The sequence below is a fragment of the Acomys russatus genome, chromosome X, assembly GCF_903995435.1.
Source record: "Acomys russatus chromosome X, mAcoRus1.1, whole genome shotgun sequence".
Classification (NCBI taxonomy): domain Eukaryota; kingdom Metazoa; phylum Chordata; class Mammalia; order Rodentia; family Muridae; genus Acomys; species Acomys russatus.
Window position 1 is genome coordinate 47,834,273 of NC_067169.1, and position 27,344 is coordinate 47,861,616.

At 39.4% G+C, this 27,344-nt stretch overlaps 1 protein-coding gene across 1 annotated transcript; it reads left to right on the forward strand.

The window, feature by feature from the left end:
- Positions 1–3,070: 3,070 nt before the first annotated feature.
- LOC127185611 (G-protein coupled receptor 83-like) lies at positions 3,071–9,879 on the forward strand. The gene is made up of 5 exons (XM_051142050.1): positions 3,071–4,037; positions 4,650–4,775; positions 5,858–5,991; positions 6,384–7,076; positions 7,920–9,879. Exons 1-4 carry the CDS (start codon positions 3,558–3,560, stop codon positions 7,030–7,032), a joined length of 1,389 nt encoding a protein of 462 aa, XP_050998007.1. The 5' UTR covers positions 3,071–3,557; the 3' UTR covers positions 7,033–7,076; positions 7,920–9,879.
- The last annotated feature ends 17,465 nt before the right edge of the window (positions 9,880–27,344 follow it).

The following is a 27,344-nucleotide window of genomic DNA, read 5'->3' on the forward strand; positions in this document are numbered from 1 at the left end:
AACTTTTGATTTAAAACATTTATTTTTGCTCCCTTGAACAAACCAGAAGCATCTTCTCACTTTGTGTTATACTTACTTTATGGGCTAAAGTTTAATCTCTCCCCCTTTCCACCCATTTCTGTCCTGTGGGTTCAAACCCCAGATCAAATGCTAGTTTATCTGCAAAGTTTCCTAAGCCCTCATCTTGTACTATTTGTTCCTGTAGACTGACTGCACATCTTATGTCTGCCTCAACTAAGTATTTCCTGGGCATTGGTTCTTCCCTTTAGTACAATGTTCAGCTTCTTAGAAATAGATACTATGGTGAACTTTCCTTTTAATCCTCAACTTCTTACATTGATATACTGGGAATATAGATGGCTTACTGTTCCCAAGATTCTCTAGGGGTACTGACTCTTGTAAAAACCCTTGCAAGGTTTCAGATAGCTGATGGATATTGAAGACACCACATGCACATCAGGGCATGAAATGAATAAAAAGACACGGTGGTGGTATCGAAGAGAAGTAAGCTAGATTCATAAACACAAGTATCATACCAGATTTGGTGACACATGCTTGTAATCCCAGCACCCAGGAGGCTGAGGCAGAAGGATCAGAAATTTAAATCCACCCTTGCCAGTGTGATAAGATGCTGCTTTAAAAATCCAACCAAACAAAAGAGACATATACATTACATTATATTTCATATCTATAATTTAGAGGAAAAAGTGATAAAAGCAAAAAGGGCATTATGTGGGAAAAGAAGAGAGAGGAGTGGGATTGGAGAGTATTTGTGGATAATAACCAGTAGTGCATAAAAATGATTTACACACATGTATGACATTTTCTTAATGAACTCAATTATTTAAAAAACTAAAATGAACAATAATAAAAATGCACTCTGAGGTTTTTTAAATGGGTGAGAATTTTAGTGGATTGAAATGCATGTCACTACCAGCAGTATTATATGGATCTTACATTTGTATGAGGAGTGAGTGTTCCCAACAGCTTCTTGACAGCTACAGGAACTCTAGCTCAGAGAGACCAAACAGCATGACAACAAGGTTTAAACAAAAATGAGGGTGCAATGTGGCTATGACCTGGGAAGAGGGATGGAAAGGGGTGAGCAGGATGACAATACAACATAAAATTCTCAAAGAGTTAATTATATATAAAATAATAATATGTACAATATTATATATAATATTATACTAATTATAAGGAGAGAAAGGAAGAGGGAAAAAGAGGAGAAGGCAGGGGCTGGTAGATCAGCAATCTTGATCCTGCCTTTGCATGTCCAAACCTCTGTGTCAGAACCCTGACATATAGTCCTTTGTATTTCAGTTACATTTCAGAGGTCTCATCTTTAACCCATCATCCGCACAACATCCTAAGCCCTTTGGGTTCCTGAAAGCAAGGCTAACAGCAAGTTGATATATCTTGACAAACTTCTAATAGAAACTGATGCAGAGGAATCAGTCTAAAGACCCGACTTTGTGCCTTCTCCAGAATGGGTCTGTGTGATAGAATTAAGATTTACTAAATCCCTTCAAAATGTGTTTATGTATGTGTCTAATCTCTGTGAGTCACCAAACAAAACACAATTTGCTTCTCTCTGATCACCTATTCAGTATTAGCCCATCCACCACCATCTCCGTACCAGACACAGCATCTCAGAAATATTACAACACCCTCAGATCTGCTTCATTTCTTTCTTACTTTCTTAGTCTATAATCCGCAAGATGTGTTCAGTGAAAACACCCAGGAGTTTGCTTGTCTGCGTCATGGCTCCTTTGTGATCTTTGATGACTGGACAGTGATGATGATAGTGATGGTACTAAATTGATTCCTGCTTATGCCTTAATCAGTAATTATTGACATTCTTGAGATCAGGTGTCTTCCTTTTTACTTCCTCCAGGAAATAGTGGTTTAGCCTCTGGGCACTAAAGGGTGGCTAGAAAGTCACGAGACTGGCTGTAACAAACACCAGGAATTCTTAAACAGAGTGCTTGCTGCATAGCTGAGGTCTCTGAATGCCCTTTCTAATTTTTAGTTCTGATGCTTCAACTAATCCCCCCATGACCTTGTATAATCTATTTATCCCAGTCTCTCCACTTACTGAAAAGGGGTGGGGGCAGATGATAACTAAATGACACACTGTGAAAGACCAGGGTCTCCTCCATCCTTTCTAGAGCGGTAGCTTAGCTGTTCTGGTTGTGACTCTAACACCTCTGGAATGGAGCTGTAGCTAAAATTTTCCAGGAGAAAAACTAGTGAGGGACCACCAGTCCTAGAGTGTTTTCCACCGCAACCCTCTACATCTCCCTCTCCCTGCTGCTTTAAATGGTAGCAGCATTGCTATGCCGAAGCTTCCCAAATTCTAAATCTTCCCGAGGGACTCACCCTTTAGACCAGACCGCTGACTAATCTGACACAGTCTAGTTTTCCAGAAGTGTTACTTCCTGGGTGCCAGATGAGAGTGCCCTGTTTCCAGAGGCCAGGATCAGAGTTCCCTGGTCGGTGGCATGCAGTTTAGAGGCTAGACAAAACAGAATATAGTGTTGAGCCCGCTCCCAGATGACCTTTTCTTGCTTCTCCTAAGCTAAACTGTCCTTTAGTTCTCCAGCTGCACCCTGCCTCATTCTCTCTGTGAAAGCACCACATCTGTGCAAGTCTTTTCTATAGATCACTCTCCCCAGGCAGCTGCCTGGTTTGTTGATCCAGATGCGACTGCAGTCTCCACAGCCTCCATTCGGTACCTGTGTCACAGCTAGCCGGTGCCTAGGACGATGATGCAGAAAAGAAACAGAAAGCAAGGGAAAGGGAAATGCTGAATTCAAATTACAGACAGGGTAGTGTTAAAAGAAGAACCCATTAACAATAAATCCAGGCTTCCAACTGCAGGATTAGAAGAGGGGAGCAGCGAAAGGAGGGGCTTGAGACAGGAGTGACAAAGACTTTGCCAGCCTCTCAGACTCCCCAGCCCAGAAGGACAGGGCGCGCGCGGGGGTGAGGAGGGGGGGGGGGTTGAGTCGAGGCTCCCCATTGGCTCCAGCGCGGGCCCCTGGACTTTTTATAAAGGGCAGCTGCAGAAAGCCGGCTCTGCACGGGCTTGGAGCTAGAGTGGCAGTGCCTGACTCCGCCCTGCCCACAGCTCCAGCCGGCCTTGGACAGAAAGACTTACAGACTGATGACTGACTGAAGGCAACAGAAATTGGGTCGGAATAATCACTGGCAGCATGGAGGAGGATCTGTGCTTGAGCGAAGCCTGACGCCATCTCCAGTTTGGAGCAGGTGCTGTGGGTACTCTCCAGGAAGAGCATTTGCAGACCGACTGCCCTGCGCTCAGCTGCCCAGCTCTGCGCACTTGCCCAACCTGAGCAGGTCCAGTCTTTTTTGCTGGCTCCTGTTATTTTTTCCCTCTCCTTGCCCTAGACATCTTGGAGAACACCTTAGCAGCTTAGAGCTCCAGGGCACCAATTGCCTGTTTGTCTACGGCCTCAACTAGCCCTCTCCCTTCTTTGAGAGCCTCCTGAGCAAGTGGCTTAGTGACCTCACGGTCCACTAAAGGCACTGGGATGGATGCCCCAACTACAGAATTGCCCGAAGGGGATTTCCAGAGCCCTGGTACCATGAGCTACGGAGATGAGCTGACTCCAGAAGCTCTGAGTGTACCTAGTGGTTTTGATGACTTGATCACCTCCACCACCTCCCAGGTGCTTCAGGCCGCATCCAATGCCGCATCTGCGGTGGGGCATGCTGGCCGTAACGGCATGCTGTCCATGAGGGATAAGTTGGCAGACCACATGCCAAACACAGGTGACCTGGCCGATACGTCAGGTCCCCTAGATTTGGAAATTGTATCCCAGGACGATCAGGTGCAATTCTGGTTAGTGGTAGGGTACACCATAGTGGTCTTTGCTGCCATCATAGGCAACTGGGTCTTGAACCATATAATTATGAAGTACAAGAGGGTACACACTGCCACCGGCCTCTTCGTTGTCAACATTTCTGTGACCAACATGATGCTCGCTCTTCTCAGCTCTCCCTTCACTATGGTAAGCTGGGATACTGAGGAGGGTAGCCTGGGGAGGGGGCAAGAGCTAAAGTAAAACTTGGTACTTGCAGCAGTGATTGCTGTGGTCAGAGGAGAGGGAGAGTTAGAAAGGGTTAGCTTGGTTTGGAGAACATTTTAATAGGAAATCAAACTGAAGCTGAGAAAGACTGTAGAGCTTTGGAATGTGCTAGGAAGACTGGCAGGGTAGTTGTTGCGTCGCTGAATTAGTCTCTTGCCATGGCAGACAGTGAGAGAGTGTTGGGCTGCCCAGGGAGGCAGTGGGACCTGTTGCTGGTGAGCTTTTGGCTAATGTGTGAATGCAAGATTTATCATAAAGATTAACCCCATTTCTCCACCTTTCAAATGTTGTACATGAACTTGAAGTCAGTTTGTAGGTTTGTTGATTTAGTGCCCCTCCATGGCTTCAAGCCAGGGTGTTGTGTGGGAGAAAATGTGGTGAGCGTGAGAATTGGAGTGGAAAAATATTGCTTTGCTTTTTGAGAAAATGATACCAGTAGTTTGGTGAAGCAAGGGGACTTTTATTTGTGTTTTGGGACTTTTGAGAGGTATGGACACAGGATTCCTATGCATCACCAAACCATTTCTCCTACAGGTGCGCTATCTGTGTAATTCCTTGGTGTTTGGAAAGATGACATGTCACCTCAGCCGCTTTGCCCAGTACTCATGTGCCTATGTAACTGTGATGAGCATGGCAGCTATTTCCCTGGACCGACATCGGGTATGTGCCTCCCAGATCTTGAAAAAAGAGAGTCTTCTCTTAGGTGGAGACAATTAAGGCTACAAATAATCCAAAAAGTTTTCCAAGTCTTAGGTCTATATAGGCAAATGTATATGTTTAATTTGAGAAGATTGAAAGATGGTGCAGCACAGAATTTCACCAAATCAAATCTAATAAAAATGCTACCATCTTTTCTGGGATGCTATGGGAACAGAGATGTGGCAATAAACACATGATACATGTTCTTCTTTGGAAAACATTTCCTGTTTGCTGCATTGCAGGACTGGCTAAAGGATGGAAGAGGACAGAGATCAGAGAATGTGGATGTAGTTTTAGGTCTGACTGAGGGTTTTGTATGGGAGGTGGGAGTGAAGTCTCTGAGGAAGAATAGAGGAATGAGGTGGAGGGGATAAAGAGATTTGAGGAATAAAGAGCTAGGAGGATGATTGAAATTAATTAAAAAGAACCGAGGCAAGAGATGGGAAGCTGGGGGGATTATATAGTTACGCATTCAGGAGGGTGACAGAAAGTGAGTGGTATGGAAAGACCAAGGGATTGAAGTGTATGTGGTTATGTCCAGATAAGAGTAGCTATAGAATGATCTAAGTGGCAACCAATAGGAGATAGAAGGGAAGATAGAAAAAAGGAGCAAGGTAGAAAAGTCTGGCTGTGAAGGAATCAAGTTGGGAGAGGATAGGAGGAGATGAGAAAAGCCAACGAGCATGCCAGGTAGAAGGGTAGATGAAGAAATATAAGGGGCACTTTTCTACCCAAATAGAAGGTAGAGAAAAAAGAAAATAAAATAGTAAGTCATACTACTGGACATCTGTCTCCTTTCTAGCCAGAACCGCAGACAGTGAAACAGGTGCTTTAAAATCAGCCCACTTGGACTGATGACTTCTTCAAATGTAGCAATGCTGTACTTTTCTGAAGCAACATTTATATATAAAATAAAGTAGTCCACGAAGCACATTGCTATCCACATACCTTCAAGTCTTTGTACCCTTCTATCAGAATAGCAGTTTATGGATGTCTCACTTTAATTTGACTTGTAAAGATGGATGGGGTCCTTTTCTTTCTAGGTGATGCTATATCCTTTGAAGTCCCGGATTAGTCCCATGCAAGGCAATGTTTGTATCATTATCATCTGGATTGTGAGCACCTGTGCTGCTTTGCCACATGCCATTTACCAGAAGCTTTACCAAGTGGAAATTGGGTAAGAGGAATACAGGATAAGATGATTTCTGTTACTCTGCCAACCCAAGGCCTTGGAACTCATAAGGAATGATTTAGGAATTAGGGGCTAGGATATGTACATTTAAAAACATATATAGAAAAAATTCTCTAACCTGTAATTTGTCATTATTTCCCTAAATCTCTCAGGGCAGTGGGTTACAATTCCCATCTTTGAGGCCATGGTATTCCTACAGGTAAATGAGACTTCTGGGTCAGTTGAATCCCAGTCCTCCTGGGTTTATGCTCAATACAGACAGAACACAAACAGTAAATGCATCTCACCCTTAAGATCTAATTGCCACACAGTTTGATGTGGGCCTTAAGAAAAAGACTAAATCGTTAGTTTTGATTTCTCTCTCTCTCATAACCTAGAAACACAACTGAGGAAACTGCCTGCCTCCCAAGTTTCCCATATACTTCAAAATCCACATGGAAATACCTTGACCTGGGCACCTTTCTGCTCTTCTTCATCTTGCCTTTGCTGGTGCTGGTGGCTGTCTATGGCCATGTGGCTAAAAAGCTATGGATCCATGATGCTGTTGATGACATCAATATCCACACTTACATCTGCCAGCGTGGAAAGAAGAAGCAGACCCTAAAGATGCTGATGACAGTGGTGCTTCTCTATACAATCAGCTGGCTCCCCCTCAATCTCTATCTGGTGCTGCTATCCAGTGAATCCATCTCAAGCCACAATGGTCTATACTTTTTCCTCCACTGGCTAGCAATTAGCAGTTCCTGCTACAATCCCTACATCTATTGCTGGCTCAGTGATAGCTTCCGTATTGAAGTTCAGAAGGTCATCATGGAAATCCAGAAGATGCTGCTAGATAAAATCAGCCGCCTCAGGGGAGAGCATCGCCGACTGAGCTCTGTATCTCATACCCACCCCCCTGCCTGTGTGGATCCCAATCCAGGAGTGCCCAAATTCCCACGATTCAAAGATTTTGATGAGCTGCCCAGTCCCCCTCCCTCCCCTGCAGTTGAAATCTCCTTTCTCCATTCAGTGCCTAGAGTTTAAGCTGCCCAGACCGCGATTGACTATCAGTTCTCAAAATATCTGAGGTATGATGTGATCAAAATAATTAGACTTCATTAATTTCACATGTGTTTACATAGAAAAACAGGGACAGTATTGGAGAGATCAGGGTCATGTGAACTAACCTATGTCTTATTCACTCAAATTACCGTTTCTCTAGTTTTATGTATGCTCCTCTTTTCTGTTTTTGATCTCACTCCAAACTGAATACACCAAGAATATTTGATTATCAGATATTTTTCTGTCACTCAGAGGAAAATTTTTCTCTGACTTGGAGTTTTAAAAACTCTATCTTTTTTTTTTTTTTGCCACCAGGTTTCTTTTAATATTTTGAGTACCACCCAAACAAATATTGTGCTTGTCCACAGATACTGCAGGCCTCAGGATCTCTGTGAGCTACTATATATCATTATTTATATTTTATTTTGATGTACAGGAGAATGGTTTTATTATTTTGTTCCCATGGAAAGGTTAGGAGACTAAGATATCATTTCAGTGGATGCTCTGGGAACTCAAAGTCCCTTATACGTGCAAGTGCTTAGTAGTATCTTTTCTCCTGTGGTAGTGAGGATGGGGAATGTTACAGATGCCCAGGCATAGAGAAGGCAGTGAAATGATTCACCCCATATAATCAGAGTTATTTCCCTAGGTTGCTGCATAAAATTTTGGTGATAGCTTCTCTCTGAATGCAAGAAAAATCAAAGTGCCCAAGTCCACACTTCAAAATCTCAAACCTCCTCCATGTTTCTGACTCTACATTTAGTTTCCTACTTTGTTTCATGTAAATGTGTACTTTTGTATTTCTTTTTCTGGAAAAGCGAGAAAATGTAATGTTCTTACTGTTGTTTTAATTGTCCCTGTCTCCGTAGCTTATGGACAATTTCAACTCAGCAGAAGAGAGGAGGAGGAAGAAGTGATACCTCATCCTGTTACTGCCATTGTTTTGGAGACAACATTATTATGGTTCTTTGGACAGCATCCATGGTTGCATGTGTAAAGATGATACCAGGATGAGAATTGAACTTGTGGTCTTCCTCAATTTTCTCTCTTCTTCTTTGCCTCTTCCTCAATATACTTGGCCTCCCCCTGGTCTCTCCCCACCCTTTCCTAGCCTTTGTCCATTTCCTCTTCCTTGCTCCTGTTCCAACCTATAATCATCTTTCTCCTCTTTTATTTACTTCTCTTTCAATTGCTTTCTCCACTATTATCTTTCTTCTTGTTTTTAAAATCTTCTTAACAATCACAAGCTATCCAGACTCTACTGTGATATCTCCTGATTTGTAAGGTATGGACAGATTTTTAGTATCAGGAAATGAAGTAATGAGAGTCAGCTTCCAGCTACTCTGTTTTCACTTAGGGAAAAGATGTGGCAGATTTTGGATTCAGATCTTCAAATATTTCAGTAAATTACCAAGGACAAATTAGGGGAAGAACCTAGTTCAAGTTTAAATCACTTTCTTTCCATTGTCTCTTTTATGTGTCCTTTTAATCCTTTATTCCATTTTCCCTGTCCTATCACTAATACCCCAATTACAAAACAATTAACTCATATTACTAAAGTATATGAATACATATTTGGAGTAGTTTTAGGCTGAAAACATGACTGAATCTTCTATTGTGACCATTATAAACTGCCAACCTACCTGTGATCTCTTTTTGGCTTCAGCTGTTTTGGGGATTAGTAGTCTTTGTGAGTAGTGAGCTCTGCTTGTGTATTTTCCAAACACACTATGTAAATACTTCTGACTATCTTAAGGACAGATATATGTATTCCTTTTCACTCATCATTTGGTATAATAGATATTTCCCAGGATAATGGACTGTCTGCTTATGGTTCTCCCTCCCCACATGGAGAAGGCAAAGTTGAATTTGAATTGAATACCCCATGATTCTTAGAAGCATTGTACCTAGCTCTGATAGCCTTCTTCTCCAGTTTAGATTTAGGAGAAATTTGGGTAAAGGGCTTATCATTGTAATTCAAATGAGTATTGTGCTATTATACTTTAACCTAATGTTCTACCCTTCCTAAGAAAGCACTTCCTCACCCCTATCCCTATTCTATACAAATAATCAAATATCTTTCACCCACAGTAAGGCTTGGAATCTGGAATGTTCCATGCTTGACAGATAATCCAGCTTCAAAGTTTGCTGCTGACTTGGTTGGAAACACTACAGACCCAGAACTTTATACAACGGTTTTGGTGATGTGTGGATGTTTAAAGAGTTGGGCATAGGAATAGTTTCAACTTCACATGGGCCTTTGTTTAGACATTTTTCCAGCAGCAACTAATCTGAATTCAGTACCCAGCCAAGTCTGAGGGTGCTACAATTGTAAGAAGTTTTTGGCTGAAGGGCTCATTTGGTTGGAACATGGTGCTAATGAGCTCTAGATCCTAGGCTCTAACCCATGTGCAGCCATTTAGCTCTGTGGGTTCGGGCATGGTGCTAAAGAACTGTGGTCACATGGTTTCTAAACCCCATGTGTGTCCTTTTACATAGACTGCACCACTCACCCTAGCCAACCTTTTTCTGAACAATCGTTATCAGCCACCTGATAGGCCCAGCAAAATTGTTGTGTAAATATTATTGCAAAATTTGTTTTCACTTCTGGAGACAACAGTTTATAGTACATCCCTTACTGGCTGTGTGTTAGCACTGTCACATTACTAGGAAGACATCACGCTTGAAATGTACACATGAACAAAGAGAATGTACCAGAAGTGATAGACAAAGAAATTGCTAGATTCTCCCCTTTTACAAATTCAAATGCATATATTATATATATTAAGTACCAAGAAACTGTATTTCTGTATAAGTTAGGATATTTGAAGAAATACTTTGATGAGAGCAAGTTCTACATGTAGCTGCTCTGATATTCAACCTTAACAGGATTATTTGGAGTGGGGGAATTCCTGTATTGGCATAGATATCCGGGATGCAGGTAATCATGTTTTGGTCACTGTATATGTGGCATACACATTCTTTCTCACATGTTTTGAGCTTATAGACTCTTTAACTGTAAATTACTGAATATCATATAAGTTAAGGTATCTTTCCACACTGTCCTACATAATTCTAGAAATGCATAAATAACATAAATATACAAGTACATACACCAACAAACTTACAGAGTATAGCATATTAACACACATAATCTGTCACAACTTTCTTGTTTCTAAAGACTGTCAGCAAGACTAGACTCTGAGGCAAAGTTTCACAGAAGATCATCTGGCACACATGAGAAAAGAAATGAAATATAGCAGACACGAACAATATGAGATTGAAAATGAAGTTGTTTAATCTTCTTCTTCACAGACTTTTATGTGTATATTTCAAGCTTACTTACCTTATTACAGTGATAGTAATATCTTGTGTGTGATTATGACTTTGTATTATAATTCTCAAAGTAAGATCTTATGATATTTATCAACAAGTGTCCATTTTCAAGATATTATCCCATATTGAAAAACTAAGGACTGTTGGGGGGATTATGCAAAGTTTCAGCTTCAAATATGGACTTCCTGAACTTCAGAATATACTTAATACTAAAGGAAAAAAAGAGCCTTATCTGGTTGTTAAAGGTGCACATGGAGGAAACAGTGTAGATTAGCCTGGTGAGATTTTCATGACATAATATATGCAGGCCCCAGCAAAAGTGTCTGTGCTCAGATTTATGTAAATGAATTTATGTTAATTGGATTAGTTGAAATGTAGCATCTGGAATGAATTCCCTGTTCTTTTGTAATGAGACCTCCTGGAAATAACGTTTGCCAGTTTATTTTTATAGAATGATCTTAGAAGGCACCTAATAGAGAGATAGTGTACCTCATGGCTTTTGATTTATAGGATTGTCCAGTCAGTGTTCGGAAGTCTGTATTGAGAATTGGGAAGGGGAATACGGCATTTGTAACTTTAGACAAGTGGTTGTTAATGCTTTTGCATCTGCATCTTAATGGAGGAGAAAGTCTGTGTAACATATCCAAGAATAAAAATATTTAAATACAAAAAAAAGAAAAAAATGTAAAAGTCTTAAAACTTAGAGTCTATATGGTAATTAGTGAAGTTTTATCCATCACTTGCTTGAGCAGTCTCCCTCCCCCTTGAACTGGAACTAAATTTGGTGATACCTTAATGGCTTTCAGCTTTTCGGCTTTGCGCACAAGCTCTGTGAAACTGTGGAAAATATCCTAAGCACATGTACATAACAATATCACACACTTTCTGCTTGATTCAAACCCAGCAGTGATATGGACTGTGTGGAACTGACGCCTTCTGGGAGAAAGACTGTGACACTGTCAAATTCTACTCAAGTGGGAGAGGAAATGAGGCTCCCTGAAGTGATATTGATGAATTACATCTTGACAAGAGGACTGAAAGAAGTCTTACCATGCTATAACAGGAGAATGAACATTATCCCTACCTGTATGCCTGTAACTTATTTACTTGTTACTGTTGCTTTAAATATTATCTGCTAAGGCTGTTATTTCTCTCTACTCTCATTTAATGTTTGGCTATGTATTCTATACCGAAGAGAGGAGGGACCAAAGGGAAAGGGGTATTGTGGTTATAGGGGTATGGAAATAGTAGTAGATTAGGACATATATATATATATTTGCATAAATGTATACTAAATAAAACTATTTGTTCAAGCACTACTGATCTCTTCTTGTAGATCTAATGGGAAAAGGGCAAAAGATGGGGGAAGACAGTAGGGTTGATGGGTATTTGTGATCCACAGTGGTTCATTAGCTAAAGTCAACATTTAAAGCGTTCCATGTGGTCAACATATGGGCATTAAAGTATAAGTGGATGGGGTGAAGGTATAACATGAATGCAAATCCTTTTATCTCTTTCATATAAGAGCTTTGAGGTGAGCAAAGGAGACAATTTGTCCTAGGGAAGAAATGTACAAAAACAAAAAAAGCCTTAAAGCTCTGGTTTTGGAACCAGGAAAGTGCGCTGGCATGTTAGTAGGCAGGAATGAGTAGAGGAAAAATCTAGATCAGGTTGGCCTATGGAAGATTGTCAGAAGATCCACATTGAGTGTGAACATGACCACTTCATGGTCTGGTCCTGGAACTCTGTAAGAGAAAAGAAAGCTAACTGAGCATTAGCAGTGAGGAAACAGGCAGCTTGAGTGTATTTGTTTCTTTCTTCTCTCGACAGTGAATGTGGTGTGACATGCTGTCTCAAGATCTGTCTTTGCAACTTTCAGCAGCAATGGACTGTAACCTTGAATTGTAGGCCAAATTAAGTTTTCCCTACCCCATGTTGCTTTTTGTCAGGATATTTTATCACAAGAACAGAAATGAAACTAGAACAGATTAATAGCATCAAAATCTAGTTCCACTTAGGTAGCTTTATCCATATGCCCTATTCCCTAGCGTCTGTCTGTCTGCCTTGCTTTTGCTTGATTTTTAGTTATTTCTGTTACTATAGTAAAAAATGCTTTATAAAATCAAAGTATGAGGAAAAATTAACTTATAAACACAAAACTTATAGTTTTGCATCACTGAAAATCGAAGTGGTATATAATGAAGGTTAGAGCAAGGACCACACTACAGCTATCAGATGGTAAAGAATGTGAACAGGAATGATTACATCTCAAGCACAAGATGAGAAGGAAACCTATACCTTTAACACCCAGTTTCTGGCAAGAACTAACAATGAATCACAGGCAAGCTAAGTTAAATCTTTCTGAAGGCAATGACTCAACTAAGACCTAAAGGGATCCCAGTATGCCCTACCTATTAAGTATTCCTTTACTTGGACCCAAATCTTTAAATATCCTGCACCTTGGAAACCTTTGAGGGTTACCCAAATCATATTGAAACTGTCAGTACATTGAATTTTTATATATACCTATACCAATGTTCCTGCTATTCAATTCATCATGTGTGATATTGTCAGGATTCTAATGTACCCTGCCTTTATAATCTCCTAAAGCAAAGCTTCTTAAACATTTCTCATTTGTGAGAACTTTTAATCTGAGAAAATTTTACACAGTCTTGGGTATGTAGGTACGCAAAATAAGCTTGCAAATCAGATTTTACTGATAATATATTATATATGCATTTGTGTTTCAACTATTTTTTTTGTTGTTGCACTTTCAGAAATTTTTAGCTTACCCATTTTTTTTACAACCCCAACATTTAGTTTTGTGGCAACACATTTGGCCACAATCCCATTTAAGATCTTCTTATTTCTGCTCCTCCCAGGGAAGCAGGTAGGCTAACTGTAGATATTCATTTCTTCCTCTGATCCTCCAGGTCCAACTCCAGATTGTCATCCCAGCTGTGTAGTAGACTGACGACCTGCTGCAGTGTCACCCTGCCATTTCCAGTGGATCATGCAGATCTTCCATTTTAAACACGTTCCCCACCCCATTCCTTACACTATCCCAGTCCTCAATTCCAACAGACATTCCCTAGGAATCCACAGGTTACACAAGCTAGGGAATCAGCTTAACTGTGGATCTTTACCACTCCCTCCTCTCTTCTAAATCCAATCCTCCAGTCTATCTCTAGCTCTGTAGCAAACCACCTGCTGCAGTTTTCCCTTTCTCTATACCCCCATCCCTGGGAGATCATACAGATCTTCTCCTCAAAACTTTCTCCCCACTCATCGTGTTATTCCAACCCCTAACTCGAGCAGACATCCCCTGAGAACCTACCAGTCATGCCTGAAAGAGAAACAAGTAGGCAAGCAAAGCAGGTAGGCAACCTTCATATCATCACCTTTGCTCTTCTCCATATCCAATTGTCCAGCCCCAGTTCTGTAGCAGAGCTGTCTCTCCTCAATCTCAGTTCTTATACCCCAGGGGACTAAGCAGATACTAGCCAAACTCCATGCTTTCCTCTCTTCTGTGGATTTCTTTGGCACCCACCACCTAGTCCATCCCCATTACTATGTTCCAGTTCTGAAAACCTAGGAACATATTTTACCTTGAGCCCGCAGTGCCCACACACATCAGGATTGAAGAATTTCCTACCAGGGAACGCACAGCTACCATACCCTTCTAAGGAGGAGAAAAGGCAGCACCAACCAAGGAACAAAATACTAACCAACAAAGATAGGACCAAGTATTACTACCTAGAATTACAATCTTTCCAAACTCAGATGTGTAGACACCAGCATAAAACACAATCAATAACATCCAGGACAATATGTCTCCACTAGAGGCCGCAAACCTACTACTATAGACCCTGAGAATTGCAAGACATCTGAATCAGCTCAGCCATTAAAGGCTAAGCTCACAACCATAAATATAAGACAACTGAATCACAAGAAAAATATGCTAAAATGGCCTTTATAAATATGACACAAGTCCTTAAAGAGGAAATGTATAAATCTCTTAAAGAAATCTACAAACAAACCCTGGAAAGAAATGAATAAAAGAATCCAAGATATGAAAATGGAAATAGAATCAATAAAGAAAACCCAACCTGAATAAAATTTGGAAATGAAAAATTTAGGGACTCAAACTGGAATCCCAGAGGCAAGACTCTAACAGAATATAAGAGGTGGCAGAGAGAATCTCAGGCATTGAAGACATAATAGAATAAATAGACACCTCAATCCAAGAAAATATTAAGTCTAATAAACGCTTGATACAAAACATTAAAGAAATCTGAGACAGTATGAAAAGACCAAATATAAGAATAAAATGAATAGAAGAAAGAGAATAAACCCAGGTAAAATCCACAAAAAAATTGTAAAAGAAACATTTCCTAAACTAAAGAAGGAGATTCCCATCAAGATACAAGAAGCATACAGAATACAAAGAAGACTGAAACAGGAAAGAAATTCTCTCAGCACATAATAATCAAAACACTAAACATACAGAACAAAAAAGAATATTAAAAGATGCAAGGGAAAGTGACCAAGTGACATATAAAAGCAGACCTATTACATTACACCAACCATATCACTTTTGGGGTATATACCCAAAGATTGCTTCACACCACTACAGGGACACTTGTTGAATATTGTTCATTGCTACTCTATTCATAAAAACCAGAATTAGAAAGAGCCTTGATGTCCCTCAACAGAAAAATGGATAAAGAAAATGTGGTACATGATCAGGTATTACTAATCCATTTAGCAAAGACAAAATCATGAAATTTGCAGATAAATGGATTGACCAACACCAAAAAACTCACTTGACAGCTAAATTAAGGGTCATTTGATTTATTATATGGAAACCTAATATAGTAGAAACTTCCCAAGATATGAAGGAGATCTACCTAAATGAAATAACCAAAATATTGGGGGGGGGACAGAGTCCCAACTGGATATCACTTGTCACCAAATGAAGCTTCCTGTAGTGGGGCAAGGTTACATTTGATTAAGTTGTTGGCTAAATGGTTCCATAAGAACCTCCAAACAACCAAGGCCTTTGCCGAGACTATAGGTAGCATGACAAAAACTGATGGCAAGGTTCCATTGCTAAAAACAGCATTTATACAACCAATTCAACATGAAGAAGTTGAGCTGTTGTCTACACAGTCTTCACCCCTATATTCTTTTTTATTATGTTTCTTTTTACCGTATACATTTATATTATTACACATGAATAAAATAAACTACACATAGCAGGAAGAACCATGAGATAATCCGGTATTATATAAATGTTACATTCATAAAATGATTTGGCTATTTATATTTGGCAAACGTGAAGTAGACATCTTTCCTATCTTGCTGGGTCTTGATTTCTGAATGAAGATCAGTATCTATCATATCTAATCTCTATTAACTTAAAACATCTATCTTGATCTAAAAACATCTTAACCCCTAACCTACTAAGCTTAATTGTAAGACTAAACTATCTGGCCTTCAACCCCATCAGAGACTTGAGAAGGAATAAAGCTTAAATACATGACTGAACTGGAAGTGCAGGCTAACAGCTTCCAAATGAAAAAATGACTGAAACAGTTTATTGCCTGAACAATCACCCAACACTGTCTCTAACATTAGAGCATCATCTTTGGCCTTCTAGCCAAATATATCTGATATATTTGTGAGTCAGGAACTATTGAGGACTTGCTTGCTCCATCTTGGCAGAGTTTGGTCATCGACTCTGCCTGCATCTAAGCTTGCCTATTTTTAGGCAGAATTCTGTCTGTGGGAAAAATGAGATATTTTTCCCAGTGGCTGCTTTGCCACATTGGAAAACAACTTCCTAAGGAGGTTCTTTGATGCTCATCATCTTCTTTGAGGCAGGCAGGGTTTTGCCAGGAGTTAACGTGTTTTGTTGTCAAAGAATCTTTAGAATAATAAAAACATATTTAAGTGCCATATTCTGTAGGTCTCTGAGGCTTCGAAGACCTTACTTAACTATTTTACCTTATATATCTATAGAATCATATCTATCTGTTAGACCTAGAATATATATTCTTGTGATAAAATTAGACTAGTATCTGACATGACTGTGATTTACATCAATATACAACATTCAATACCAATGAATTAAAAATAACCTTATTTGTGAGTAATAATTAAGATCTTAAGTTGAGGAGTAGATTCAATAATATGCCTTTTGTTCTACCATCCCTCTATATTTCTATGTCCCCCTTTATTCCTTTTCAGCTCCTATCACCTTACCTACAAAAGAAACATAAAGGAAAAGAGAGACATCACTGAGTCCAACCTAGTTTTCTCGCTGTATAAGACCAATAATAACTTATAACTACCTCCGATAAAAATAAGCATCTGTAGACCAAAAGAGCAAACAGAGACCTGCCCAACCCCCCAGTGCCTTAGAGGAAATGGGTCATCATTCTCTTAAGGTTTCATCAGGCTGATTGAGGGCAAATATCTCTTTGAAGCGCCCCCCCCCAAATTGCAGAAAATGGTTAGGTAAGCCAGGGATAGCATTTGTGGTCCATTTTCTAAATGTTGCCAGATTCCGGGCTTAATAGGAGTCCAGTGTGGGACAATTTGAAATGTTGGACCAATTGGAACAGAAGCTTTCTACAATGCTATCTGTCCTGGAAGCTGTTCTGTTCTGATGTGTAACAGCAACTGAGGTACCTGGAGCTGGAGAATGGAGGATGCAGGATGTCAGTATCCACCATGCTGAGAGGAATGAATCCTGTCAGGTTTGATCTAGTGTCAGTGTCCAGTTCTTTTGTTCTGAAAACATGATTTCTTACAAGCATTATACAGTTCTAACATTATCATTGTATGAGGTGTGCAGGATGCACAGAACAATTAAGTCTGGCTCTCTGCTCATTGTATGAGCAGAAGTATGACATCATCGAATCTTTCTTAATGCCATACTAAGATTGGCCTCTAAGGAGTAGACATCTGGAAATAATCAAACTCAAGGCTGAAAACAATAAATTAGAAATAAAGAGAACAATCCAAAGAACCAACAAAACTAGGAGCTAGTTCTTTGAGAAAATCAACAAGATAGGCAAACCATTAGCCAAAGTAACTAAAAGGCAGAAAGAGTCTATCCAAATCAACAAAATCATAAATGAAAAAGGAGACAAAAAACAGACATTGAAGAAATATAAAGAATCATAAGATGCTACTTTAAAGGCATATATGCTACAAAATTTGAAAATCAAAGGGAAATAGACAATTTTCTTGATCGATTCCACTTGCCAAAATTGAATCAAGATCAGATAAACAAATTAAATAGTCCAATTTCTCCCATAGAAATAGAAGCAATCATTGATAGTTTCACAACCAAAAAAAGCCCAGGGCCAGATGGTTTCAGTGCAGAATTCTACCAGACCTTCAAAGAAGATCTAATACCGATACTCTTCAAGCTACTCCAAAAGATAGAAATGGATGGAACATTACCAAATTCATTCTATGAGGCCACAGTTACGTTGATACCTAAACCCCACAAAGACACAACAAATAAAGAGAATTTCAGACCAATTTCTCTTATGAACATTGACGCAAAAATACTCAACAAAATACTTGCAAAACAAATACAAGAACATATCAAAGATATCATTCATCATGACCAGGTAGGCTTCATTTCAGGCCTGCAGGGATGGTTTAATGTATAGAAATCCATCAATATAATCCACCATATAAACAAACTGAAAGAAAAAACCACATGATCATCTCCTTAGGTGCAGTAAAAGCATTTGACAAAATCCAACATCCATTCATGTTTAAAGTTTTGGAGAGATCGGGAATACAAGGCACATACCTAAGCATAATAAAGGCTATTTACAGCAAGCCAATAGCCAACATCAATTAAATGGAGAGTTACTCAAGGAAATTCCTCTAAAATTGGGGATCAGACAAGGCTGCCCACTTTCTCCATATCTCTTCAACATAGTTCCTAAAGTTCTAGCCAGAGCAATAAAACAACAAAAGGAGATCAAGGGGATGCAAATGAGACAGGAGGAAGTCAAATTATCCCTAGTGGCAGATGATATGATAGTGTACATAAGTGACCCCCAAAATTCCACCAGAGAACTCCTACAGCTGATAAACACCTTCAGCAAATTGGATGGATACAAAATTAACTCAAAAAAGCCAGTAGCCTTCCTATACACAAATGATAATCATGCAGAGGGAGGATTTAGGAAAACTATATCTTTCAAGATAGCCACAAGCAATATAAAATATCTAGGGGTAACTCTAACCAAGCAAGTGAAGGACTTGTTTGAAAAAAATTTCAAAACTCTGAAGAAAGAGATTGAAGATGACATGAGAAGATGGAATGATCTTCCTTGCTAATGGATCAGGAGAATTAACATAGTAAAAATGGCCATCTTACCAAAAACTATTTACAGATTCAGTGCAATACCTACCAAAATACCTACAGAATTTTAAAAGACATTGAAAGATCAATTTCAACTTCATATGAAAAAACAAAAAATCCAGAATAGCTAAAACAATCTTATACAATAATAGATCCTCAAGAGGAATCTCCATATCTGATCTCAAGCTGTACTATAGAGCAATAATAATTAAAATAGCATGGTACTGGCACAGCAATAGGCTTGTTGATCAATGGAATCGAATCAAAGACCCTGAAATGAATCCTCACATGTATGGTCACTTGATTTTTGACAAAGAAGCCAATTCTATTCAATGGAAAAAGGATAGCATCTTCAACAAATGGTGCTGGTCTAACTGGATGTCTACATGTAGAAAAATGCAATTAGACCCATATTTATCACCATGCACAAAACTGAAGTCCAAGTGGATTAAAGAACTGAACATAAAACCAGAGACACTAAATTGGTCAGAAGAAAAAGTGGGGAAGAGCCTGGAACACATTGGCACAGGAGACAACTTCCTGAACAGAACACCAACAGCCCAGGCCTTAGGGCAACAATTAATAAATGGGACTTCATGAGGCTGAGACTCTTCTGTAAGGCAGGAGACACTGTCAACAGAACAAAGCGACAGCCTACAGACTGGGAAAAGATCTTCACCAACCCTACATCTGACAAAGGTCTAATATCCAAAATATATAAAGAACTCAAGAAATTAAACCCCACCAAACCAAATAACCCAATTGAGAAATAGGGCTCAGAACTAAACAGAGAATTCTCAACAGAGGAATATCGAATGGCTGAGAAACACTTAAAGAAATGCTCAACGTCTTTAGTCATCAGAGAAATGCAAATCAAAACGACTGTGAGATTCCATCTTACACCCATCAGAATGGCTAAGATCAAAAATTCAAGTGACACCACATGCTGGCAAGGATGTGAAGAGAGAGGAACATTCCTTCATTGCTGGTAGGAATACAAACTTGTACAACCACTTTGGAAATCTATCTGGTATTTTCTCAGAAAACTGGGAATAGGGCTTCCTCAAGACCCAGCTATTCCACTCCTTGGAATATACCCAGAAAATTCTCTACCACACAAGAACATATGCTCAACCATGTTCATGGCAGTCTTATTCATAATAGCCAGATCCTGGAAATAGCCTAAATGTCCCTCAGTTGAAGAATAGATAATGAAACTATGATACATTTACACTATGGAATACTACTAAGCTATTAAAAACAAATGGATGGAACTAGAATGATCACACTGAGTGAGTTAACCCAGAAGCAGAAAGACTCACATGGTATATACTCACTTATAATTAGGCACTAGCACAAAAGGCATGTCCCACGAAAGTCTTCACTTACCAGGAGATTGGGATAGATATGAGGACATCCTACTGGGTCTCTCGGTAAGACAAATATAGGGGATGGAAAATAGAAGGACCCACAGCATCCTAAAAACCTACAAGAAGAACATCGTGATGGGTGGATCGGGGCCCAGGGGTGTCTGCTCAAACTACTGCACTAACCAAGGACAATACAAGTAGTAAATGTCGAACCCCTACTCTGATCTAGCCAATGGTCAGGACATTCTCCACAGTTATTTGGAGAGTGGGAACTGACTTTGACATGAGCTCTGGTTACCCATATTTGACCATCTCCATTTGGTGGGGAGGCCTGAGAGCACTCAAAGAAAAAATAAGCAGGCTACCAAGATGAGACTTGATAGCCTATTAGCATATAGTGGGGGGAGGAAATCCCCCTTGGTCATAGACCTAGGGGAGGGGAATAGGGTGAAAGCAGGAGGGAGGGAGGAACAGGAGGGTACAAGTGATGGGATAACAATTTAATTGTAATATGAATAAATTAATAAAATAAAAATGGCCTCTTATTATAAGTCACAGAGTATCTGTGACCAACATAAAGCCTCTTCTATGCATAGACAAACTCAGAGCTATTCCCATGTAGTGGGATTAGCAATATACATTACCTGCTTGTTCTGCAGTTTGAATTCTTTACATCCCAATTGTATCTCCCTCCCTCATCACCTCCCAATCCCATCCAGTCCCTCATCCCCTTTCCTTCCCTCCCCTAGTCCTTAGAACAGGGAACTCTCCTCCCTTAACATCAGACCTCATCTTATCCAGTATCCTCTGTACTACCTGTAACCTCTTCTTCTGTGGCATGGCAAGACCACCCTGCCAGGGGGAAGTGAATATTAGGAGGCCTGAGTTCATGTCAGAGGTAGACCTTTCTCCCCATATTGTGGGACTCACAAGGAGACTGTGCTGTCTATCTACTACATCTAAGAAGAAGGTCTAGGTCCACATCCTACATGGACCTTGTTTGGCACATCAGTCTCTGTATTTTAATGTGGTTAACCTGAATTAAGTAGCTAACATCTGCTTATGAGTGAGACTATGCCCTTTGTGTCTTTCTGGGTCTGAGTTACCTCATTCAGGATGATTGTCTCTGGTTCCATCCATTTGCTTACAAATTTCTAATTTTCTTTGTTTTTGGTAGATGAATAGTATTCTATTGTGTAAATGAACCATAATTTCTTTATCCATTCTTCAGTGGACAGACATCTAAGTTGTTTCCAGAAAATGGCTATTATGAACAAGGCTGCTATGAACATAGTTGAGCAAATGTCCTTGCTGTATGGTGGACCCTCTTTAGGGAATATGCACAGAAATGGTATGGCTGGGTCTTCAGGTAGACTTATTCCCAATTTCCTGAGACATTACCAGATTGATTTCGAAAGTGGTTATACCAGTTTGTATTCCCACAAGCAATGGAGGAATGTTCCTATTTCTCTGCATCCTCTCCAGCATGTGCTGTCATTGAGTTTTTTTTATCTTAGCCATTCAGATAGTTGTAGGATGGAATCTCAGAGCCATTTTGATTTGCATTTCCCTGATGACAAGGGATGTTGAGCATTTCTTTAAGTGTTTCCCAGCTTTTAATATTCTTTCTTTGTTCTGTACATTTAGTGTTTTGACTATTATGTGGCAGGATAATTTTCTTTTCTGGTCCATTCTATTTGGAGTTCTGTAGGCTTCTTGTATATTTATGGACATTAATTTATTTAGGATAAGGAAGTTTTCTTCCATGGTTTTGTTGAAAATATTTCCTGGGCCTTGCAGTTGGGAGTATTCTTTTTCTTCTATTCCTATGATTCTTAGGTTTTTTTCCATAGTGTCGCAAATTTCTTGCATGTTCTGTGTCAAGAGCTTTTTGGATTTAGCATTTTCTTTGACTGCTGTATCCATTTCTTCAGTCACATCTTCTATCTCTGATATTCTTTGTTCCATCTCTTGAATTCTGTTGGTCATACCCGTGTCTGTAGATCCTGTCCTCATCTCTTGGGTTTCCATTTCTTGGATTATCTCAGATTGTATTTTCTTCATAGCTTCAATCTCTTGTTTTAGATCATGAAACCTTTTATTCATTTGTTTATCCTGTTTGATTGCAGTTTCTTCAAGTGATTTTTTCAGATCTTTCTATGTGTATTCCAGTTCTAGTTTGAGGGATTTATTTTGGCCTCTATCATTTTCGTAACCTCAGATTTGAAATCCTTCTCTTGTGCATCAGCTAGGGCTTGTTGTGGTGGTGGGACTGCTGGTTTCAGTTTCTGGTGGTATCAAAGGGTCCTGCGGATTGTTGTTTGTGTTCTTATGCTGATTTCTTCCCATTGTGATGTCTTTGGTTGGAGTGTATGCACAGTGCCTGCTTGGACCTTGGAACTTTCTGTGTTTTTTCTGCGAGACCTGAGATTAGGTCTGATTCTGATCATGACTGTGGGGTCTGCTCAGTGCTAGAACCCACAGACACTGGTGGTTTTGCAGACTCAAGCTAGTTCTGAGGACTAGTGGGTGCTAGAGCAGCCTGCCAGCCCACTGTTTTGGGTCCTGAAAGTGCACGGCTCCTATTAGGGATTCCGGGAGAGCTCTCTCTGTTGTTTTTCTGGGTGACTTGAGATCAGATCTGCTTGTCATCCAAAATGTGGGGTCTCCTTGGTATTAGAACCCACAGACACTGGTGATTTTGCCTTCTCTTCTCTTCTCTCTCTCTCTCTCTCTCTCTCTCTCTCTCTCTCTCTGTCTCTGTCTCTCTCTCTCTCTCCATATACTATATATTCTGATTGTTTTCTAATGAGAGACCTTAAGGTGATGGATCCAGATAGGAGGGGAAGTGGAAAGAAGGTAGGAGTAGTAGAATGAGGGGAAGCCATAATCAGGAAAAAAAATTATGCTCAATAAAAGGAAAAAAAAACAACCCTATATTTTGATTTCTAAACAATAGTTCAAATTTGTCTCTTTTACAATGTCAATATTTTAATTCCTTGAGAATTTCATACAATATGTTAGATCATATTTACCCTCTTCCTCCAATTCCTCCAAAGTCCATCCACACCTCACTACTCACCCAAGTTATAGTTCTTTTATTTTTAAGATTTATTTATTTATTTATTTATTATGTATACAATGCTCTGCCTGCATTAGTCCTACAAGCCAGGAGAGGTCACCAGATCTCATTATAGATGCCTGTGAGCCACCATGAGGTTGCTGGGAATCGAACTCAGAACCTCTGGAAGAGCAGGCAGTGCCCTTAACCACTGAACCATCTTTACAGCTCAGTTTTTTTATTTTTATTTAAACTTGAGTTCAATTTTTGCTGGCCAACTCATCTTGGATATGGGATGAGGTTGAACTAGTAGGGTTCACTAAAGTTATCTGACTGACTCTTACTCTCCTAACAGCTATCTAATGCCAATTCTTACTCAGTTTAGTGATGGGGCCTCATTGCCATCTCCCCAGTTCCATGCATTATTCATGCAACCACAACTGTTATGAATTCATACATATAATTACACTGTTCTGTAAAGGAAATACTGTTTCCTTGAAGTCATCCACCATGTTTAACTGTTATATACTTTCTTATTTAGAGTTTCTATTGCTGTGAAGAGACACTATGACCACAGCAACTCTGATAAAGGAAAGCATTTAATTGGAGCTGACTTACAAGTTCAAAGGTTTAGTCCATTATCATCATGGCAGGAAGCACAGAAGTAGCTCAGAGGTATTACATCTATATCTCAGGCAGCACAGAGAGGGGGAGGGAGGGAGGGAGAGAGGGAGGGAGAGATAGAGACAGAGAGAGAGAGAGAGAGAGAGAGAGAGAGAGAGAGAGAGAGAGAGAGAGAGAGAGGGAGGGACTGGGCCAGGCTCGAACATTTTAAACCTCTAAGCCCACCTCCAGTGTCACATTTCCTCCAACTAAGCCATACCTACTCCAGTAAGAACACACCTAATAGTACCAGTCCCTACTAGTCAATGGGGGCTTATTTTAATTCAGTCAGCCACACAACCCTTTAACATTTTAAAATTTTATTTCCTTTGTATATTTAATTCAAATAGAATATCATCACTTACCTTCTTCCTTTTCCTTGCTTCAGCTACTCCCAGGTACCCTCCTTTCAACCCTGTGTATACATCCCCACTCTCAAATTGATAACCTCCTTTTCATTTATTATTATTATTGTATGTATGCATATGCAAAAATATATAAATATAACTTGCTGGGTCCATTTTGTTACTTGTGTGTATATGGTTTCAGGGCTGACCATTTTGTTTTGGATAACTAGTTGGGGTAGGGCTCCATGATGTAAATACACTTAAGGAAGGAAATGATGTGTATATAATAATCATGCATAGAGTTCTCAAAAATCTGGAAGAGGCTAGTTCTCTCTTTTCAGCAGTCATTTGCTACCTGTAGTTCCTTGTCTGCAGGTAGGACCTGTGAAAAATTACCCCTTCCTTATTCACATGTCTGTTGACACTGCCATTGTTTGGTCTTATTTTCCTTTCTAGGAGAGATTGGTTTTCAGCCTATTTCCTGATATTCTATCTCTTAACAACCCTTCCATCATCCCTTCCTCAGTGTTCCCTGAGTCATGGATGCCAGACCCATAATATATCCACTGGGACTGGGCTTCCCACCATTTATTGGTCTTTGCATTGTTTCTGGTTGTAGTTTTCTCTCATTGTCTCCATTTGCTACAAAGAGAAGCTTGCTTGTCTGTGGACATAAGGCTATGCCTTAGAATATAACAAGGAATGATTATTCCTTACTCCCCTTCTGTATTGACCTCTCTCTCTCAGCTTTTTAATTGTATTAAAATTTTTGAGAATGCCATACATGATTATTGTATCATATCATTTACACCCCTCCTTGTCCTTCACGCAACTATTCCTTTGTCCTACAGTCACTTCTCAAATTTGTGTGTGTGTGTGTGTGTGTGTGTGTGTGTGTATGTGTGTGTGTGTGTGTGTGTGCCTTCTTCTGAATCCATTTAATGCTGATTATAAGTGTCTTTGCTTAGGGATGATCACTATGAAACGTTTGATCCCTGGAAAGTATTGATTCCTCCTAATTCATCAGACATTGTCTTTAGCTCCTCACCTATGGGGGAGGGTCTTGTGAGATTTCCCCCACCTACACTGATGTGTTCACTGATGTTGTCATTGTGCAAATTTTCTTAGGTAATAGTATTTTCTGAGACTTTGTAAGTACAACTTCTCTGTCATAGATAGAAACCACTATCTCCCAGCAGACATCCTAGCTCTCAGCATCTTTCAGCCCTCACTTCCACAATGTTCCCCAGACCCTTGGTGTAGCAGTCATGTTGATAATATGACAATTGAAGCTGAGTACCTCGTGAGCAGTTGATTTCTGCATTTTGGACTGTCATGACCTCTGGTGAAAAACAAAGCTTCTCTGATGAGACATGAGGGCTACATTTATGTAAACGTATAAGAATAAATATTAGGAATATAGTTAGGAGTTACAGTGATTTCGCAAAGTAGCAATAGTAGGTTCTTTCATGTACATGATTCCACCAGCTAAGCAGTTGGCTAAGACGTCCTCCTGTTTAACAGTTCGAAAGTCTAATTACACAGCTGTCGGTTTTTCCCAAGTTATAAGTATCACTATTTTACCCTTGAGAATATCTTACCATTCTGGTCACTATTGTGATTTATTTATTTTACAGGTAGATAAGAATGTTTATTGTTTTCTCTTTTGGAGCTTGCACGCTTTCATTGAACCCTCAGATACTATAAGAATTAGACTTCAAGGAGGAGGCTTCTGGGTCAGTTCCACTTTGATTCCTTCTAAGTCCTGTATCTAAAGTATGTGGTTATCTTCAGAAATAGGGTGCTACCTTCAGATTCTGAGAGACAACCAAGGGTAATGTCAATAGATTATATATATTTTTATTTTGGAATTCCCTTTGACTCCTATGTCTTACAACTTGAGGGGAGGTTTTTCATTCCTGGCACTGGAACTTTTGTTACAGCTCTTACAGTCCTTCCAACCTACCTCAATGAAGAACCCTGTACCTTGCAAGAAGTCTGATATGGATAACTCTAAGGTGTCATCCATACTTCTGGAGGAGAATGATAATCATTCATTTCACCCAACTATGAACTCAGCAAGCTGTAATAATGGCCAACCTGAGAAGATAAGCAATAGTGTCACGAATGTTTTTGGAGTGTTACACTACTTTCTTATTGGATTTAAGGAACTCTCCACAAGGTTGGATCCATCCTTCGTACTGCTAATGGGACCAAGAACCTGTCTCTAGATAGGTCATAGTCCCTAGGAAAGAAATACTACTATTGTTTTGATAAATGGAAATAATATTAAAATAACTCCTAATGTCATATTGTTATGCCCATAGATCAGAACATCTCTCAACTCTCATCAGAGAAGTTTCTTCTTCCAGTAAATGGTGAGTAGAACAGACCTACCACTCTTCAATATACAGAGCATAAGAGACTGAGGACTACTAAGGCCTAAATGGGACATGCAAGTGTCAGTATTTTAAACATTTAAGAAATTGTTTTGTGAGAATAACATGCATACCAGAGTTCATGTATGAAGGTCAGAAGACATCTTTCAGGAGTCATTTTCTCCTTCTATTATGACGATTTAAGGATAGAATTTCATCACATCTGGCAACAAGTTCTCTTACCTACTGAGCCATCTCATCTGCTCTCAGTGTTGATATTTTTCTTTAAATTTTTATTTTTTACTAAAATATTAACTTTGCATGTCAGTGAATTCACTGTGATTGGTTTTAGACTTACATAAAGTTTGTACTTATCCTTTTATTTTCTTCTTCACATGCAACTTCCAATCTCTATACAAACTTTCAGGTTGACTGGCAATGTCAAATTTTAACTTATCCCAAAGCATGTTTGTTTATTTTGTACTAACACAGCATTCTAATGAAAACATCTTGAATTATTTTGGCTGAAAAGGAGCCAACTTTCAAATACCTATTAAGTACTATCTTTTTTCTGTGCCTTTGGAAATGTTGATTAAATAATAAATAATTTTATGGGAACTTTTGATACATAAATAAAATACTGTATAACCCTTTGTGCATTATGCCAGTTGATATATACATTTTACATAATTCATAACAATAAACATATTAAGTTTTTTCCTTGTGAAAAGTCAGAGGAAG

What these genes read in the sequence shown, in the direction of transcription:
- LOC127185611 (XM_051142050.1), top strand. Translation starts at nt 3,558, where the DNA reads ATGGATGCCCCAACTACAGAATTGCCCGAAGGGGATTTCCAGAGCCCT. An exon ending in TCAGCTCTCCCTTCACTATG is followed by an intron (nt 4,038 to 4,649) that starts GTAAGCTGGGAT and finishes TTTCTCCTACAG; the next exon opens with GTGCGCTATCTGTGTAATTC. An exon ending in TTTCCCTGGACCGACATCGG is followed by an intron (nt 4,776 to 5,857) that starts GTATGTGCCTCC and finishes TTTTCTTTCTAG; the next exon opens with GTGATGCTATATCCTTTGAA.